Source organism: Bos indicus, chromosome 2 (genome assembly GCF_029378745.1).
Source record: "Bos indicus isolate NIAB-ARS_2022 breed Sahiwal x Tharparkar chromosome 2, NIAB-ARS_B.indTharparkar_mat_pri_1.0, whole genome shotgun sequence".
Taxonomy (NCBI): domain Eukaryota; kingdom Metazoa; phylum Chordata; class Mammalia; order Artiodactyla; family Bovidae; genus Bos; species Bos indicus.
The window spans coordinates 21,721,454-21,738,944 of NC_091761.1; the positions used below are offsets into that span (position 1 = coordinate 21,721,454).

A 17,491-nucleotide genomic window follows, 5' to 3' on the forward strand; every position below is an offset into this window, starting at 1 on the left:
CATTATAATTTCTTCTTTAACTGCTTCAATTGGATTTTGCTTTGTTGTTTTCAACTCTTTGAAAATATTTAAACATCCTCCCTGTTTGATTCTGCATCTCTGCTAAGGATTTATTTGACCTTTGTGGTCACAGTCTGTTAATGTTAAATAGTACAGCAATAGTAACTCTGCTAAAATGTGGTTAAAAAAAAATGTTTGAGAAATGGCAACATTGGAACACAGAACAATAAGTAGTACACTATAGCTGAAGAGAAACTTACTTGTATCCTAAGATAGCCAAGGATGCTTTTGCGGTGGCCTGGTTTTCATGTGCCCAGTGCTTACTGGAAGATTTATATGCATTGTGTTTGTTACAAATATTTTAAAAAGATCTTTCTTTTTTTTTTATGAAGAAATTCTTTCAGGACAAGTTGTGCTTGTTTTGTTTTTTAAGAACTTTGAGTTTTTGGAAAAGTAAAAACTTAGTTTAAGTAAAAATGTATTGGGGGGGGTCCACAAATAAAAGATTACCCAGTATTTTTTAATACTCTAGGAAAATTCCTGGGATCTACTGTTTTCTACAAAATTGCACTGGCTCTCACCAAATGTACATATAGTTTAGGGGTTTTGTTTGTCTTTAAGCACATTAAACCATAGATATTTGCTACCTGTGTTACTCTTCTAAAAAAACAAATTTCCTATGTAATATTTATAATCAAAAAGTAACTCATCTGAATAAGAAAATGTTAACCATCCAGGAGTTTCATTTAAGAAGATTTAGTTAAGTATTTAAGATGTATTCCCCAGAATCATTTCTTTAAGACTTGTGTGACAAACTGAGAGAGATCTTTGCACACAGTGGGTAGCTGGTAGGTTTTCTGCAGGGGGTTTCTACTGAGAGCTGACAGAGGGCATCTTGGCAAATGTTCAGAAACCTACATTAACTTAGTTGGGCCCTGCATGGAGCCTCATGTTCAGCAGAATTCTTCTGACCTCCCTCTGCATGCCAAGCTAATGAGCAAACACCAAATGAGCCCACTCCAACGAAACAGACTCTTTCCCACCCTACTTCATTTTCATATGTTCTCTGGGGGTGGGGAGCAAGATTTCACAAGGACTGATGATGCTGCAAAGACCACAATAATGATAATTAACTTGCTGAATTTAGAAGATTATGCTGTTAATTAGTTGCAAAATAAAGATAAGTAATAGAGCAGCAGATGGTAGGATAACACCCAGGAGAAGGAGGGTTATTACTCTGATGAGCTTTTGTGGTGCTTATGAAATATGGATCTGACTTTTTCATAAATTGTTTCTAGAGAACATTGTGTTTTTTCTTTGAACTATGATCGAGTAGTTTATTCCTACCAGGTACTGACAGATGTGATAAAAATTTGCTTTCATGGGTACAACATATAACATAGAATTTGAATAACATTATTTTTAGCAGATTACCTCTTAAGATGGATATCAGATTGGTCAGCACAAGACTATATTCACTTTTTTTTCCCCTACATTCACTCTAATTGACATAGTCTTTAAGACAAAAAGTTTTCAACATAGTAGCTGAATTTTACAACACTAAAATGTAACTCTACCATTAAATTACTAGTCTGCTTAGAAACATAGTAATAAAGATTTTCGTTTTCTTTCCTTTAGTTTAAAATTAAAATTATGCCTAGCTTTTATTGTACATGTTACAGAATATAGACTTGTTAAATCTTATATAATTTCTCTGAGTACTTAATCTTCATTTACTTACATTAGATTTCTCTATTGATAGAATTTTGATCCAGTAATGGACAGACCAGTGTTTGATACTCTTAATGGTTACTAAACTATACTTAGAATACTTAATGTTAGGACTTCCCTGGTGGTCCAGTGGCAAAGACTCTGTGCCCCCAAGGCAGAGGGCTGGGGTTGGATCCCTGGTCAGGGAACTAGATTCCACATGCTGCAGCTAAAACCCAGCACAGCTAAATAAATAAATACTAAAAAAAAAAAAAAGAATACTTAATGTGAGACAAAAGCTCTAGTTTTTTCAAACCTTTTCAACCTTTTGTTTAAAATATGTTTGTTCAGTGAACCAGGAGTCAACAGACAGAATTTCTGGTCCTAGATCTGCTTCTAACTTGCTCTGTGATCCTGGGAAGTAACTTCACTCTTGGGGCCTTAATTTCTTTACCTGTAAGATGGTAATTGGACTAATTGAGTAGCTCCAAAATTCTGTTGTAAGATAAATATCTATCATATTTATAGATGTTTTCATTAATTTGGGGGGACCAAATTACCCTTCTTTAAAATGTCTCAACATATATGTGGGTGGATTATAGATATCCTTACATTAGTTGTAAAATGTATATGAATCACCGTTTAGACAACTTTCTTCTAACCCACTGTAATTTTTTTAGCATACATTTGTTTTTAAACATGTTTGTTTAAAAAAAATTTATAGTTTAAAAAAAAATCTGTAGTTGAAAGCAGTGTTAATTAACCCTTGAAAATCTTTTTCTTGCATTTTGTATCCAGTGGCACACTTCCAAGATAGACCCATTGTAATCAATGTAACAGCATGGAGCAAACATTAGCGCTTCCTCACTAGATGAGTACTGTATACCCTAGGGCAGTCAAGAGAGGATAATGAATGAATACTGATGCTGCTTTTAAGTGCTCTATAAGGTAGTAACTTGCCCTACTAAAGATTATTCAAGAGAGTGATGTTTATGTACTTCAGACTCCCCTATGTGCAGTTACTATATTTCATTAATTCTAAGAGCTAAGCTCTTTACTATAAAACTTTAAATGCTCTTCAATTCTGTTTTCTACCTAAGGACTTAAAAATGTTTTACCAACACATAATTTACCAAGGTTCACATCTCAACCAGTACTTATATTTTTATACATTTTATATCCAGAAATGAAAGCCCTAACCTAACGCTATTATAGATTGGCTTATAAAAGATGTAATTATGCACACTGACCACCTTCCCAGATCTTCCTCCTTCTGTTTATATGACCCACACTTTCAAATTCCTCTCTTTTTGCTTTCACTTCTTTGACCATTTAGTTTAAGTATTCCTTCCTAACTACAGCCAAGTACTACTTTGGTCACCTACCTAATTAGTTTTAATCCATCCACTTCCACATTATCCCATCAGTTATGAGTGTCCCAATTTCCTGAATCTTAGCTGCTAATGTGGTTATTTCTGCTTGTTTATAAGAGAAGGCAGAGAAGGCAATGGCACCCCACTCCAGTACTCTTGCCTGGAAAATCCCATGGACGGAGGAGCCTGGTAGGCTACAGTCCTTGGGGTCGCTAAGAGTCGGACACGACTGAGCGACTTCACTTTCTCTTTTCACTCGCATGCATTGGAGAAGTGAGCAACCCACTCCAGTGTTCTTGCCTGGAGAAGCGCAGGGACAGGGAAGCCTGGTGGGCTGCCATCTATGGGGTCACACAGAGTCGGACACGGCTGAAGTGACTTAGCATAGCATAAGAGAAGGAAGAAAAAATGGAACTGGGAATCTTAATCTGGATTCTGAAAGATGCAGTGTACCACGTGGTCTTGAGAATATATTTTCCAAAATAAAATACATCTGGAGGAGTTCACGATGGTCCAGTAGCTAAGACTCTGCGCTCCCGATGCAGGGGACCCAAGTTTGATCCCTGGTCAGATCCCACATGCCACAACTAAGAGTTTGCATGCTGCAACTAAGAGCTGGCACAGTCAAATAAATAAATTATATATTTTTTAATTTAATATATTAAATATTAAAATTTTAATTTAAAATTTTAAATATTTAGCTCCAGACTGAGCTAAACCTGTCCTTAAGATGATCCCTGAGTACTTTTTTTCCTAAGTATATTTTGAAAATACAAAAGTAAAGGAACTCTTGTGATTCTTTGGTGTCCGTACCCTAACACCTGAACTATGAAAATAGAGGGCTCAATAGATATTTTTGAAAAAGGTAAGGAAGCTGATAAAAAATTAAGAAATCCTTATATGACTCAGGTAAGTTTACTAGGTTGGTCATAACTTTCCTTCCAAGGAGTGAGCGTCTTTTAATTTCATGGCTGCAGTCACCATCTGCAGTGATTTTGGAGCCCCCAAAAATAAAGTCTGCCACTGTTTCCCCATCTGTTTGCCATTAAGTGATGGGACCAGATGCCATGATCTCAGTTTTCTGAATGTTTAGCTTTAAGCCAACTTTTTCACTCTCCTTTTTCACTTTCATCAAGAGGCTTTTTAGTTCCTCTTCACTTTCTGCCATAAGGGTGGTGTCATCTGCATATCAGCATATTCAAAAGCAGAGACATTACTTTGCCAACAAAGGTCCATCTAGTCAAGGCTATGGTTTTTCCAGTCGTCATGTATGGATGTGCGAGTTGGACTGTGAAGAAAGCTGAGCACAGAAGAATTGATGCTTTTGAACTGTGGTGTTGGAGAAGACTCTTGAGAGTCCCTTGGATTGCAAGGACATCCAACCAGTCCATTCTAAAGGAGATCAGTCCTGGGTGTTCTTTTAGAAGGAATGATGCTAAAGCTGAACCTCCAGTACTTTGCTCACCTCATGTGAAGAGTTGACTCATTGGAAAAGACTCTGATGCTGGGAGGGATTGGGGGCAGGAAGAGAAGGGGACGACAGAGGATGAGATGGCTGGACGGCATCACTGACTCAATGGACGTGAGTTTGAATGAACTCCGGGAGTTGGTAATGGACAGGGAGGCCTGGCGTGCTGCGAATCATGGGGTCACAGAGTCGGACACGACTGAGCGACTGAACTGAACTGAAGTTTTACATATTTAATCTTTACCTCAGCCCTACAAGGAAGTTGTCATTGTTCCCAGTTTTACAGATAGTTTGTTCAGATAGTTTGAGACAGAGTTAATTTCTAAACAGTAAAGTATCTTCTCAGCTGTACACATTTTGTATGCTAATATATATACACAGTATATCTTATGTATGCTAACCAGTGAAGAAACTAGGACTTTATGAACTGCTATTTGCAGTTCATAAGGAAGTACTTAGTCAGAAAAGATGGGGAAAATATACCTAATCTGGGGTGATATGGCTTTAGAGGTTACAGTATCAGACTTGGCATTCCGAATCCTTTGTGGTTGTCTTTCACACCACTTGGCTTGCTGGATCTTAGGTCCCTGACAAGGGATTGAACTTGGGCCTATGACAGGGACAGAGCGAAGTCCTAACCACTGGACCACCAGGGGATTCCCTTGTAGTTGTCTTTTGAATCATCAAGCCACCCAGTCTTAGATTATCTTCCTTGATTTTTGCTTTTTCTTTTTTTTCCCTTCTTTTTTTGGTGGGGGGAGATAGGATAATATACATAACATGATGCCATGGAAAAACTGCACTTTGAAAAGAAGGAGATCCAGATTTAAATCTAGGATCTTAACTAGCTTAATGGCTCTGTGACCTTGGGCAAATGATCTCTAGTGTCCTAATGTGCCATATTCAGACTGAAATTGAAGAAAGTAGAGAAAACCACTAGACCATTCAGGTATGACCTAAATCAAATCCCTTATGACTATACAGTAGAAATGAGAAATAGATTTAAGAGACTAGATCTGCTAGAGAGGGTGCCTGATGAACTATGGATGGAGGTTCATGACATTGTACAGGAGGCAGGAATTAGGACCATCCCCAAGAAAAAGAAATGCTAAAAAGCAAAATGGCTGTCTGAGGAGGCCTTACAAATAGCTGTGAAAAGAGAAGCAAAAGAGAAAAGGAGATACACACATTTGAATGCAGAGTTCCAAAGAATAGCAAGGAAACATAAGAAAGCCTTCCTCAGCGATCAATGCGAAGAAATAGAGGGAAACAATAGAATGGGAAAGACTAGAGATCTCTTCAAGAAAATTAGAGATACCAAGGGAACATTTCATGCAAAGATGGGCTCAATGAAGGACATAAATGGTATAGACTTAACAGAAGCAGAAGATATTAAGAAGAGGTGGCAAGAATACACAGAAGAACTGTACTAAAAAGATCTTCATGACCCAGATAATCACGATGGTGTGATCACTTACCTAGAACCAGACATCGTGGAATGTGAAGTCAAGTGGGCCTTAGGAAGCATCACTACCAACAAAGCTAGTGGAGGTGATGGAATTCCAGTTGAGCTATTTCAAGTCCTAAAAGATGATGCTGTGAAAGTGCTGCACTCAATATGCCAGCAAATATGGAAAATTCAGCAGTGGCCACAGGACTGGAAAAGGTCAGTTTTCATTCCAATCCCAAAGAAAGGCAATGCCAAAGAATGCTCAAACTACCTCACAATTGCACTCATCTCACACAGTAGTAAAGTAATGCTTAAAATTCTCCAAGCCAGGCTCAGCAATAAGTGAACCGTGAACTTCCAGATGTTCAAGCTGGTTTTGGAAAAGGCAGAGGAACCAGAGATCAAATTGCCAACATCTGCTGGATCATGGAAAAAGCAAGAGAATTCCAGAAAAACATCTATTTCTGCTTTATTGACTATGCCAAAGCCTCTGTGTGGTTCACAATAAACTGGAAAATTCTACAAGAGATGGACATACCAGACCACCTGACCTGCCTCTTGAGAAACCTGTATGCAGGTCAGGAAGCAACAGTTAGAACTGGACATGGAACAACAAACTGGTTCCAAATAGGAAAAGGAGTACGTCAAGGCTGTATATTGTCATCCTGCTTATTTAACTTCTATGCAGAGTACATCGTGAGAAACGCTGGGCTGGAAGAAACACAAGCTGGAATCAAGATTGCCGGGAGAAATATCAATAACCTCAGATATGCAGATGACACCACCCTTATGGCAGAAAGTGAAGAGGAACTAAAAAGCCTCATGATGAAAGTGAAAGAGGATAGTAGAAAAAGTTGGCTTAAAGCTCAACATTCAGAAAACTAAGATCATGGCATCTGGTCCCATCACTTCTTGGCAAATAGATGGGGAAACAGTGGTTGACTTAATTTTTCTGGGCTCCAAAATCACTGCAGATGGTGATTGCAGCCATGAAATTAAAAGACACTTATGCCTTGGAAGGAAAGTTATGACCAACCTAGATGGCGTATTAAAAAGCAGAGACATTATTTTGCCAACATAGGTCCATCTAGTCAAGGCTATGGGTTTTTCCAGTGGTCATGTATGGATGTGAGAGTTGGACTATAAAGAAAGCTGAGCGCAGAAGAATTGATGCTTTTGAACTGTAGTGTTGGAGAAAACTCTTGAGAGTCCCTTGGACTGCAAGGACAGCCATCCAGTCCATTCTAAAGGATATCAGTCCTGGGTGTTCATTGGAAGGACTGATGCTAAAGCTGAAACTCCAATACTTTGGCCACCTCATGCAAAGAGTTGACTTATTGGAAAAGACCCTGATGCTGGGAAAGATTGAGGGCAGGAGGAGAAGGGGACAACAGAGGATGAGATGGTTGGATGGCATCACCGCCTCGATGGACATGGGTTTGGGTGGAATCTGGGAGTTGGTGATGGACAGGGAGGCCTGGTGTGCTGTGGTTCATGGTGTCGCAAAGAGTTGGACACGACTGAGCGACTGAACTGAGCTGTACTGAATCTGTAAAATCAATATACTGTTTATTAGAAACTGATTTAAAAACTACTGATAACACAGCAGCAGGGATGGATCTCAGGTGCATTATGCTAAAGGAAATAATCCAGATTCAAAAGTCTTATTATATATACTGTATGATTCCATTTATATGATATTTGGAAAAGCAAAACTTTGAAAATCAGAAAACAGACTTGGGGTTTTCAGGGACTGTGGTGGGAGGTAGTCATATGTGGATGTGAGAGTTGGACCATAAACAAAGCTGAGCGCCGAAGAATGATGCTTTTGAGCTGTGGTGTTGGAGAAGACCCTTGAGAGTCCCTTGGACTGCAGGGAGATCAAACCAGTCAATCCTAAAGGAAATCAGTCCTGAATATTCATTGGAAGGACTGATGCTGAAGCTCTAATACTTCGGCCACCTGATGCGAAGAACTGACTCACTGGAAAAGATCCTGATACTGGGAAAGATTCAAGGTAGGAGAAAGGGGATGACAGAGGACAAGATGGTTGGATGGCATCACCAACTCATTGGACATGAGTTTGAACAAGCTCTGGGAATTGCTGATGGACAGGGAAGCTTGGGGTGCTATAGTCCATGGGATCTTAAAGAGTTGGACATGACTGAGTGACTCAACTGTGGTGGGAGGAGAGTGTGACAAGAAGCATGAGGAAGTTTTGGTGGGTGATAGGACTGTTCTGTATCCTCATTGTAGGAGGTGGTGCACAACTGTATGTGCTTGTTAAAATTCATAGAAATATATGCTGAAAAGACTTCGTTTTACTGTACGTAACTTATACCTCAACAAAACATTTTTTACACTACTAACCTTGTTTTTAAAATCATACCCAGAATCTACAATGATTAGCAGTAGAAAATGTCTACTAACACTTGCTTAAGCAGAAATATTGGTGGTCTTTTAATATATACCTCATTTCTAAGGTATCTGAATCAGTTATAGATATTAAGATATGCACAGATGAAAATAAATTACAGATTTTCCAGATTATTCTTAGTTGAAGTAAATGAAAACAATTGTATTAGAATCATGTAGGGGATTTTGTCTAAAGCTCTTCTCTAGTATCTACCCCTTTATGCTATTTCCAAAGAAAGAAGAGAGGAAAAGTTGCCAAGAAAGACTCAGGAAAGCTTCCCAAAGGTCCTTTTATCTGTCTTACTGATATTTAGGAATGCAGTGGAATATAATAAATCAAAACTAAGTTTAAAGCCTATGTATTCATTAACAAATGTCTCATTTGGTTAACTAAAAGTGTGTTGGGAGTTAGATTTGGGTAGAAAGCAGGGAGCATTTTTATTTTAATTGGTATTTGCATTTCAGAGATTAAAAGCTGCTTTGACCCAGCAACATCCTCCAGTTACCAACGGCGATACTGTCAAAGGTCACAGTAGTGGTTTGGTTAGGACTCAATCAGAGGAATCTCGACCACAGTCATTACAACAGCCAGCCACATCCACCACAGAAACACCGGTATGTGTGTTGTTTTATCATTCATCTCTCAGTTTTCCTTTAAAAAAAAAAAAAAAAAAAAACACCACACAGTGTGACTTCAATGACTATATACTTTGAAAAGATTTTCTCGTCAAATTTTTATTTCAAAAGTGTATTTAAAAAGCCTTAAGAAAAGGTAACTCAACATAAAAGTTGAACATATAAAAAATAAATAAGCAGTTGTTACTGCTGAGGGCACTCTGTAAATGTTTCTCAGAGTATCTGTATGTTGGTTTAAAATGGCATAGTATCCATCAATAGTATTTAAAGAAAATTTTACTATTGGTTGTATTCAACAAGTAATTTATATATGAACCATATTACTGATATAAGACAGTTCTTGAATTTAACACTTGTGAAATGTCACCAAAGTCGCAGATAGGTTTAATGGCAGCTGTTTATACTAGAGGCCCATTTCACTCTAATTTGTGTCTGGCCATTAGATGATTGCTATTTCTATATGTCTGCAGTAAAGCATTACTGTATTTCTGTTAAATGTTTCAGAGCTCTATTTAGACCTTTTTCTTCTCTACTTAAAGAATATTAGCATTTAAAAGTAAAACTTTCCAATTAAAGAAACACAGCTGAACAACAAGTTTAATACTACCTCCTAAGCATAGGTGTTTAGATAACAGTATTTTTACCTTTGTGAAACTTAAGATAAAGTGAAATAGTTGTGGTTGTCATCCACCAAGAACTTTACCTAGGAGCCAAAAGAGAGGAAAAGTGAATGTGTTCTTATGTCTTAATTCAGGGTTAGCCAACTGGCTCATGAGCCTAATGCAGCTCATGGCTGTTTATCTATGGCTGGCAAGTTCAGTATGGCTTTTACATACTTAAAAGTTTATTTAAAAGAAAGTAAATGAATGTAATTTACTTTCTTGTACTAACTATAGTTTACCTGGATCTCATTTTTATTTATATTTTTATACTTTATTGTATTGGGATGAAGCTCCAGGACAGCAGGACTTTTATCTGGTCTATCACTGCTATATCACTAAAATAGTTCCTGCATATTTTTCAGTGAAGTAGAATGAATGAATCAATAGAAAAAGGGAGAGAAGGAAGAATATATGCTTCTAAGTAGTCTCAAATCCTTGTTAGAGGTAGAGATATATATAATTCAGGTTAATTACCTGCAGAACGTAAAGATTTCTGCCTATGGTATAGATGAAGAGAATGTAGAAATCTTTGTTTACATCATTAAAGTAGAGGCAAGAGATTTGTTTTCAGGCTGCTACTTTGGATCATGTGTCTACGGCCACAAAGTGCTTTCTTTTGCACTGTTTCCAAGGGTTTATATCGTATCTCCTGTATTCAGGTGTTTTGTGGCACTATTTGGGGATTTGTGAGAGACATGAAGATATCCTATAATCCTAAACACTGGACAGTATCACTAATGACTGAAGATTTCTGTCTGGCTGATATTGCTGGGCAGGCGGACCAATTAAAATGAAAATCTAGACTCTGGGATTCTACCTACCGGAAAATGAGCGTTAATAATTATATAAACCTGACCCTTAGAAAAAGACTGACCCCAAATTTCAGAAACTGAAGAAAAGCTGAATACACTAAAATGTGTATGTACTTTCAACTCCTTAATTTTAGACAAACCAATTTTTAAAAAACATTTACAGTTTAATGCTATTTTTATTGTAAAAATAGCATAGAAACCATGGTTTCCCATAGTGAATTTAAATAAAAAGTTATTTTTTATTAGTACCTTAATAATTATCAAAGCACTGAATAATAACATAATGTTTGCTTAAAAGTGCACTTGGAAAAATAAAAGATCTGTACATCATCGTTTGTATTACATTTTTCAATTTCTTTGTATTCTGTCTATAAACATGAAAATATTATTTATACAAACGTTAAAGAATAGAATACAATCCTAAAGGAAATCAACTCTGAATATTCATTGTATGAATATTGATGCTGTAGCTCCAACACTTTGGCCACCTGATGCAAATAGCCGAGTCATTGGAAAAGACCTTGATATTGGGAAAAATTGAAGGCAGGAGGAGAAGGGGGTGATAGAAGATGAGATGGTTGGATGTCATCACCGCCTCAATGCACATGAGTTTGAGCAAACTCCAGGAGATAGTGAAAGACAGAGAGGCCTGGCGTGTTGCAGTCCATGGGGTCGCAAAGAGTCAGACACAACTTAGCGACTGAACAACAACAAAGAATACATTCACTGTGATAGTGAGAATCTCGGTTTAGCAATGCTTATTTATTTCAAGGAATTTGTTAAACAACAGGGTGATTTGCACATTGCTTCAGAATATTGATGTATACAATGAGAGAAAATAAAATTAGTACCTGTCACCTTTGCAAGGGGCTTCCCCGATAGTTCTGTTGATAAAGAATCCAGCTGCAATGCAGGAGAGCCCAGTTCGACTGCTCGGTCGGGAAGATCCACTGGATAAGGGAAAGGCTACCCATTCCAGTATTTTGGCCTGGAGAATTCCATGGAGTGTATAGTTCACGGGGTCACAAAGAGTTGGCACAACTGAGTGACTTTCACTTTCACCTTTGCAGTCCTTTACTGCCTATTATATTAATTTTAATCACTAGGTACAAATATAAAAAACTTTCATTTGTTTCTATTATAGGCTTCTCCAGCTCACACAACTCCACAGACCCAAAATACAACTGGTCGTCGAAGAAGAGCAGCTAATGAAGATCCCGATGAAAAAAGGAGGAAGTTTCTGGAAAGAAATAGAGCAGCAGCTTCAAGATGCCGACAAAAGAGAAAAGTCTGGGTTCAGTCTTTAGAGAAGAAAGCAGAAGACTTGAGTTCATTAAATGGTCAACTGCAGGTATGGTGCATATATATAAATTGTTTTATTTATTTTTAATAATTATGAACACACATTTTCCTTATTTTTTCCTAGTTAGCTATTCAGACATTTTAGGACATAATATTGGGTGTGTATGGAATCTGTAGTAAAGTGTAGTTTAATAAACTAAATACCAAGATGAAGTAATATAATTTTCAATACTGATACAGTGAAGAAATTTTTAAATTTAAGTGTTTACTTGCATAGTACAAAAGTACCTAAACTATCTGGTTTAAACTTTATAAAGTTATGATATAGAGTTCAACAGAATCTTAAACTGTAAAATATTACTGGTACTTCACTTTTCTTATTTTTTGGTTCATGTCACAACTGTAGAGTTGGTTCAGTTTACAGTTTTTGTTTTTAAGTTCTTTTGTTCTTTGAATTATAAATTTTGTTTTGTTTTGTTTGTTTTATTTAAAGTGAATATAGTGCTCGTGAAAGGTGCCAGATTGACAGCTTTGGAACTGAAGGACTAATTACCCACAGAACAGGTACAATATGGCCAGTGGCAGTAGAAAGCATTTCATACTGCCCTGCCAGTGTGCCTCAGATTTATTTCTTAGGAACCCTATGTGGTATAAAGGTTTTAAGGCTCCTTCCTATTCAGTCTTTGGTAAGATTTTCAGTGATGGTATTTGGCAGCACTAAGTCTATTTCCTTCCTTCTGTTTTTTCTTCCTTTTTTGTTGTTTTTAATGTTGTGAATATTCTCAAGTAAAATCTTCTAAACTATCAATTGATAAGCATCAATGAGAAAAATCGATGAATTGATTAATTAAATTGATGAATTTAAATTCATTATGAATTTAATGAATTAATTGTAGTTGTTATTATTGGTCAATCCTCTGAGCTGTCCATTCCTACTTAAAAATTAATCATGACCGATGATGAGACTTGCTCTCATCTTACATCTTTAAAGATGTCACCAGTATCAGTGTCTTGTTTAAATGCTTAGGAAAAAGCTTTCTAGCTTTTTAGCTCCAGGCATAGCATTTCACCTAATGTAAATTTTAATAACTTAACACTTTTTCATATGTGAGACAGATATCTTTTAAAACTCTGTGTTGGGCTTTGAATATTGACATGTTAGCTTTAGAACAAATAAATTATCTTGCAAAACTTACTTTTAACCATTTAAAATTAAATATGATTTTAATTTTACCGTATCACAGAGACTTCAATATGTACTTATATACTGCTGCTGCTGCTGTTGCTAAGTCGCTTCAGTTGTATCCGACTCTGTGCGACCCCATAGATGGCAGCCCATCAGGCTTCCCCATCCTGGGGATTCTCCAGGCAAGAACACTGGAGTGGGTTGCCATTTCCTTCTCCAATGCGTGAAAGTGAAAAGTGAAAGTGAATTTGCTCAGTCGTGTCCGACTCTTAGCAACCCCATGAACTGTAGACCACCAGGCTCCTCCATCCATGGGGTTTGCCAGGCAAGAGTACTGGAGTGGGGTACCATTGCCTTCTCCGACTTATATACTAGGATATGTTAAATAATATCTTACCTGATAAATAAATTCTTCTTCAGGAACTATTTTCATATTATAATTTTTCAAAACAAACTTTTGAATTTTTTTCTTTAAAGTGAAACATTATAGATACAAGTTTATTTATGTACTGTAAAAATGGTTATTTATCAGATTTCTGAATATTAACTATCATTTAAATGTTTGAGTATTCATACTAATACATTAACAAAGTGATTTAGGTGGATCTATTAAACTAACAAAATCATTCTTCTGAATGACTTGGCTTCTTAACAGTTACATGGTATTAAAAATAACATTCTTTGTCAGCCTTAGTTATCTTACCCATGGAATAGAGATAATAATACTTGTTGGTCCTCCTGCTCTGGATTGTTATTTACATCAAATTAGAATTTTTGCAGGCATTTTAAAATATATTAATTTTAATAGGATAAATTTATCAATATTTTCTTTTGTAATTTGGCTAATTATGCCTTTTTTTGAAGTGAAAATGTTTCAAAACTGTAAAGTGGTATATAAATATATGGTTATATTCTCAAGGTACTGGACTTCAGGTTGGGCCAGTTTTCTGTTCTGACCCAAGTTATAACAATATTAACAACTTTTAATGAGATTGTTGTTCAGTGGCTAAGTCATGTCCAACTGTTTGTGACCCTATGGACTGCAGCATGCCAGGCTTCCCTGTCCTTCACTATCTCCCAGAGTTTGCTCAAACTCATCAGAAAACTTTGGAGAATTCAGTATTCACAATAAATGTAATATTTACTTCATTAATTTCATGTTATTTCCACCATCCAAACTATATAAAATACCATTATTGTCAAATGTATTCATTTTTACATTTCCTAATTTGAGTAGAAATTTCTTGATTGGAGGAATAAAGGCAAGATTTATCACCTAGGTAAAAGTTAGCTAACACCTCAGTTTTGAAGCAGGCATGAAACTTTTAAATAGAAGTCACAATCAAGAAATCACGAAGTTAAACTATAGTTGAACATAACTACTTAATATCTCAAATTAAAACAGAACCAGTTTTTTTTTAAATTGAGGTATAGTTGATATATAGTATATAATTACATGTTGCCATGTACATGTCATGATTCACAATTGTTGAAGGTTATACTCCATTTACAACTTACTTTATTCCTTCTGCTGTACAACGTGTCCTGGCAGCTTGTTTATTTTATACATAGCAGGTTTTTTAAATGTTTGTTTATATATTTGTCTGTGCTGGATCTTAGATGTGGCATGTGAACTCATAGTTGAAGCATGTGGGATTTAGTTCTCTGACCAGGAATCAAACCCTGGGTGCTCTACATTGAGAGTGCAGAGACACAGCCACAGGACCACCAGGGAAGTCCCTACATATAGCAATTTTTAATATCTTAATCCCCTATCTCTCTGTCTTGCCCACTGGTAAGCACAGTTTTTTCTCAGTATCTGTTTTGTTTTTGGTTATTCACTATATTCACTAGTTTTATGTTTCAGAACCAAGATACAGGTGATATCATACAGTATTTGTCTTTCTCTGATTTATTTCACTAAGCATAAAAATCAGTATTTTTAATAATTGAGGGATAGATAGCATCATGGTTAGAAAGAAAGTGTTCTTAGTTTTAAAGATGTATACCAAAACATGAAGCTAGGTGAGACGATGTGTTACCGGGTTTTTAAAAAAAAAACTTTTGCAAAAAAGAAAGAGGATAAGGTCCTTCTGAATATATTAACCTGGAAAATGTCTTTAATATTATGGGCAAAAAGTAAGTTGCTTGGAAACAGCCCAGATGTCCATCAGTAGATAAATTGTGGCATATACATCCAATAAAATATTTTTCAGCCACAAAAAGGAGTGAAATTACATGCTACAATGTGAATAAATCGCAAAACATTATGCTTAAGTGAAAGAAGCCACAAAGTCATAAACTATGTGACTCCATTTATATGAAATATATAGAACAAATTAATCCATAGAGACAAAATGCAAATGGGTAGTTTCCAGAGACTGGGGGGAGGAAGAGGAAAATAGGAAGAAACTGGTTAACGGACAAGAGGTTTTACTCTTGAATGGTCAGATAGAGGGTGCGCGTAGCACAACATTGCAGATGTGTACTAATGCTACTGAATTTTTCAGTTTAAAATGGTTAATTCTATATTATGGAAATTGCACCTCAACAAATTACTCAAAAGTCACATACTAAAAATGTATAGCATAATTCTTTTTCATTAATGAAAGCTTTATAGTTAAAATGTGTAAATGTGTAGGTATGGAAATCAGTATAGAAATGAATCTTTAAACAGGTAAAATTTTAAGAATGACATGTATTAGTTTGTAACAACAGTGATAAAGGGGGTTTGAGAAGAAAGGGTACTTTCAACTATGACTTTCTCTATTGTTTCAAGTGGATATATGATTTTTTGTTGTTTTTTTACTTACATGTCATGTAAAATAAGTTTTAAAAAAGTAAGTGACACATTCTAGTTTTCAGAATATGAAGAGTTAATATGCTTATAATAGATTCTGGAGAAAAAATTTCATTCAGTCTGCCAACAGCAAAACTGTTAACTATGAAGAACAGAATGACTTGTAAAGAAAACTGAATGTCAAAGAAATAATTAAACTCTGCTTTATGGGAAAACATTCATCAGTTCTACATTTCCTTAATGATTCTTCACGTGACATTCAGGTTTAGCTGATCAGTGTAATGGGCAGTAATGACCCATGGTTACTTATATATAATAAAAGGTTTAATGAGTGTTGAGGTGTGACTGTTCATATTTTTACCAAATATATATTAGGTTTTAAGAAAATACTAATTATTCAACTTTACTGCCCCATTCACTGAATTTAATTATATTTTAGCTTTCTAGAATCATTACTTGAAAAACAATTTCATCAAATTGTATTAGAGACATTTATGGTACTCTAGACCAAGAATTGGATGCTGTTGGTTATAAATTATTATATTTTCAAAGGTAATATATGATTTTGTCTTTTACTTGAAATGGTATTAACGCCATTATGTCTTTGTCTTTCTTTCTTTTTTTTTTTTTTTTTTGATTTATTTTTTTTGTTGTTGTTCCTAATTTTATTTTATTTTTAAACTTTACATAATTGTATTAGTTTTGCCAAATATCAAAATGAATCCGCCACAGGTATACATGTGTTCCCCATCCTGAACCCTCCTCCCTCCTCCCTCCCCATGTCTTTGTCTTTCATATACTCATCTTGTGGGTTAGTTTTCAGTTTAGAATTGCAGCATTTCCTTTATGACAAAAGGCAGACTCATAGGAGCTCTGAACAATCTGTGATAAAACCTGTAGAATTTGTTGTGGATTTTGCTTTTAAAACTTACGCACTGCAAATGTGTGTGGACTGGAAGCTTGGTAAATTAATAGAAGCATTCTTTGATAACAAGATATGTGAGGAGTTTTTACTAATAAGTTAATGATACAGAAAAGGTATTGTTTACTGGTCCATTGACTTAGGGGGAATGGGATCAATTTTTTAAATCCTGGTACCTAAACAGTATTTTAGTATTTATCACTTGAAATAGAAAGGAATGGCAACAATTGGGAGATGGTATCCAATACCTGAAAATTAAAAAATGTTAATTCCTGAAAAACTCTAGAACTCCACTCCCAGACTGAGTTTTTCACTATAATCTAGAGGGGAAAAGGGTAATAGTGATGCCACTTCTATCTCCTGTATTCTATTCTGAGTACTTCTTTTTACTGTTGTTGCTCAATCGCTAGGTTGTGTCCGACTTTGCGACTCCATGAACTGCAGCACGCCTGGCTTCCCTGTCCTTCACTATCTCCCAGAGTTTGCTCAGACTCATGTCCATTGAGTCAGTGATGCCATCCAATCATCTCCTCCTTTGTTGCTCCCTTCTTCTCTTGACCTCAATCTTTCCCAGTATCTGGGTCTTTGCCAATGAGTCAGCTCTTTGCATCAGATGGCCAAAGTATTGGAGCTTCAGCATCAGTCCTTCCAATGAATATTCAGGACTGATTTCCTTTAGCATTGACTAGTTTGATCTCCTTGGCAGTCCAAGGGACTCTCAAGAGTCTTTTCCAGCACCACAGTTTGAAAGCATT

General features: G+C 36.1%; 1 protein-coding gene across 2 annotated transcripts in view; it reads left to right on the forward strand.

The window, feature by feature from the left end:
- Positions 1–17,491, forward strand: part of ATF2 (activating transcription factor 2) — an 83,639-nt gene that overhangs the window by 52,858 nt on the left and 13,290 nt on the right. For both annotated transcript variants that reach the window (XM_070803154.1, XM_070803147.1), the window contains exons 11-12: positions 8,882–9,031; positions 11,671–11,877. In XM_070803154.1, coding sequence (XP_070659255.1) covers positions 8,882–9,031; positions 11,671–11,877 — 357 coding nt within the window. The remainder of the gene's footprint in view (positions 1–8,881; positions 9,032–11,670; positions 11,878–17,491) is intronic.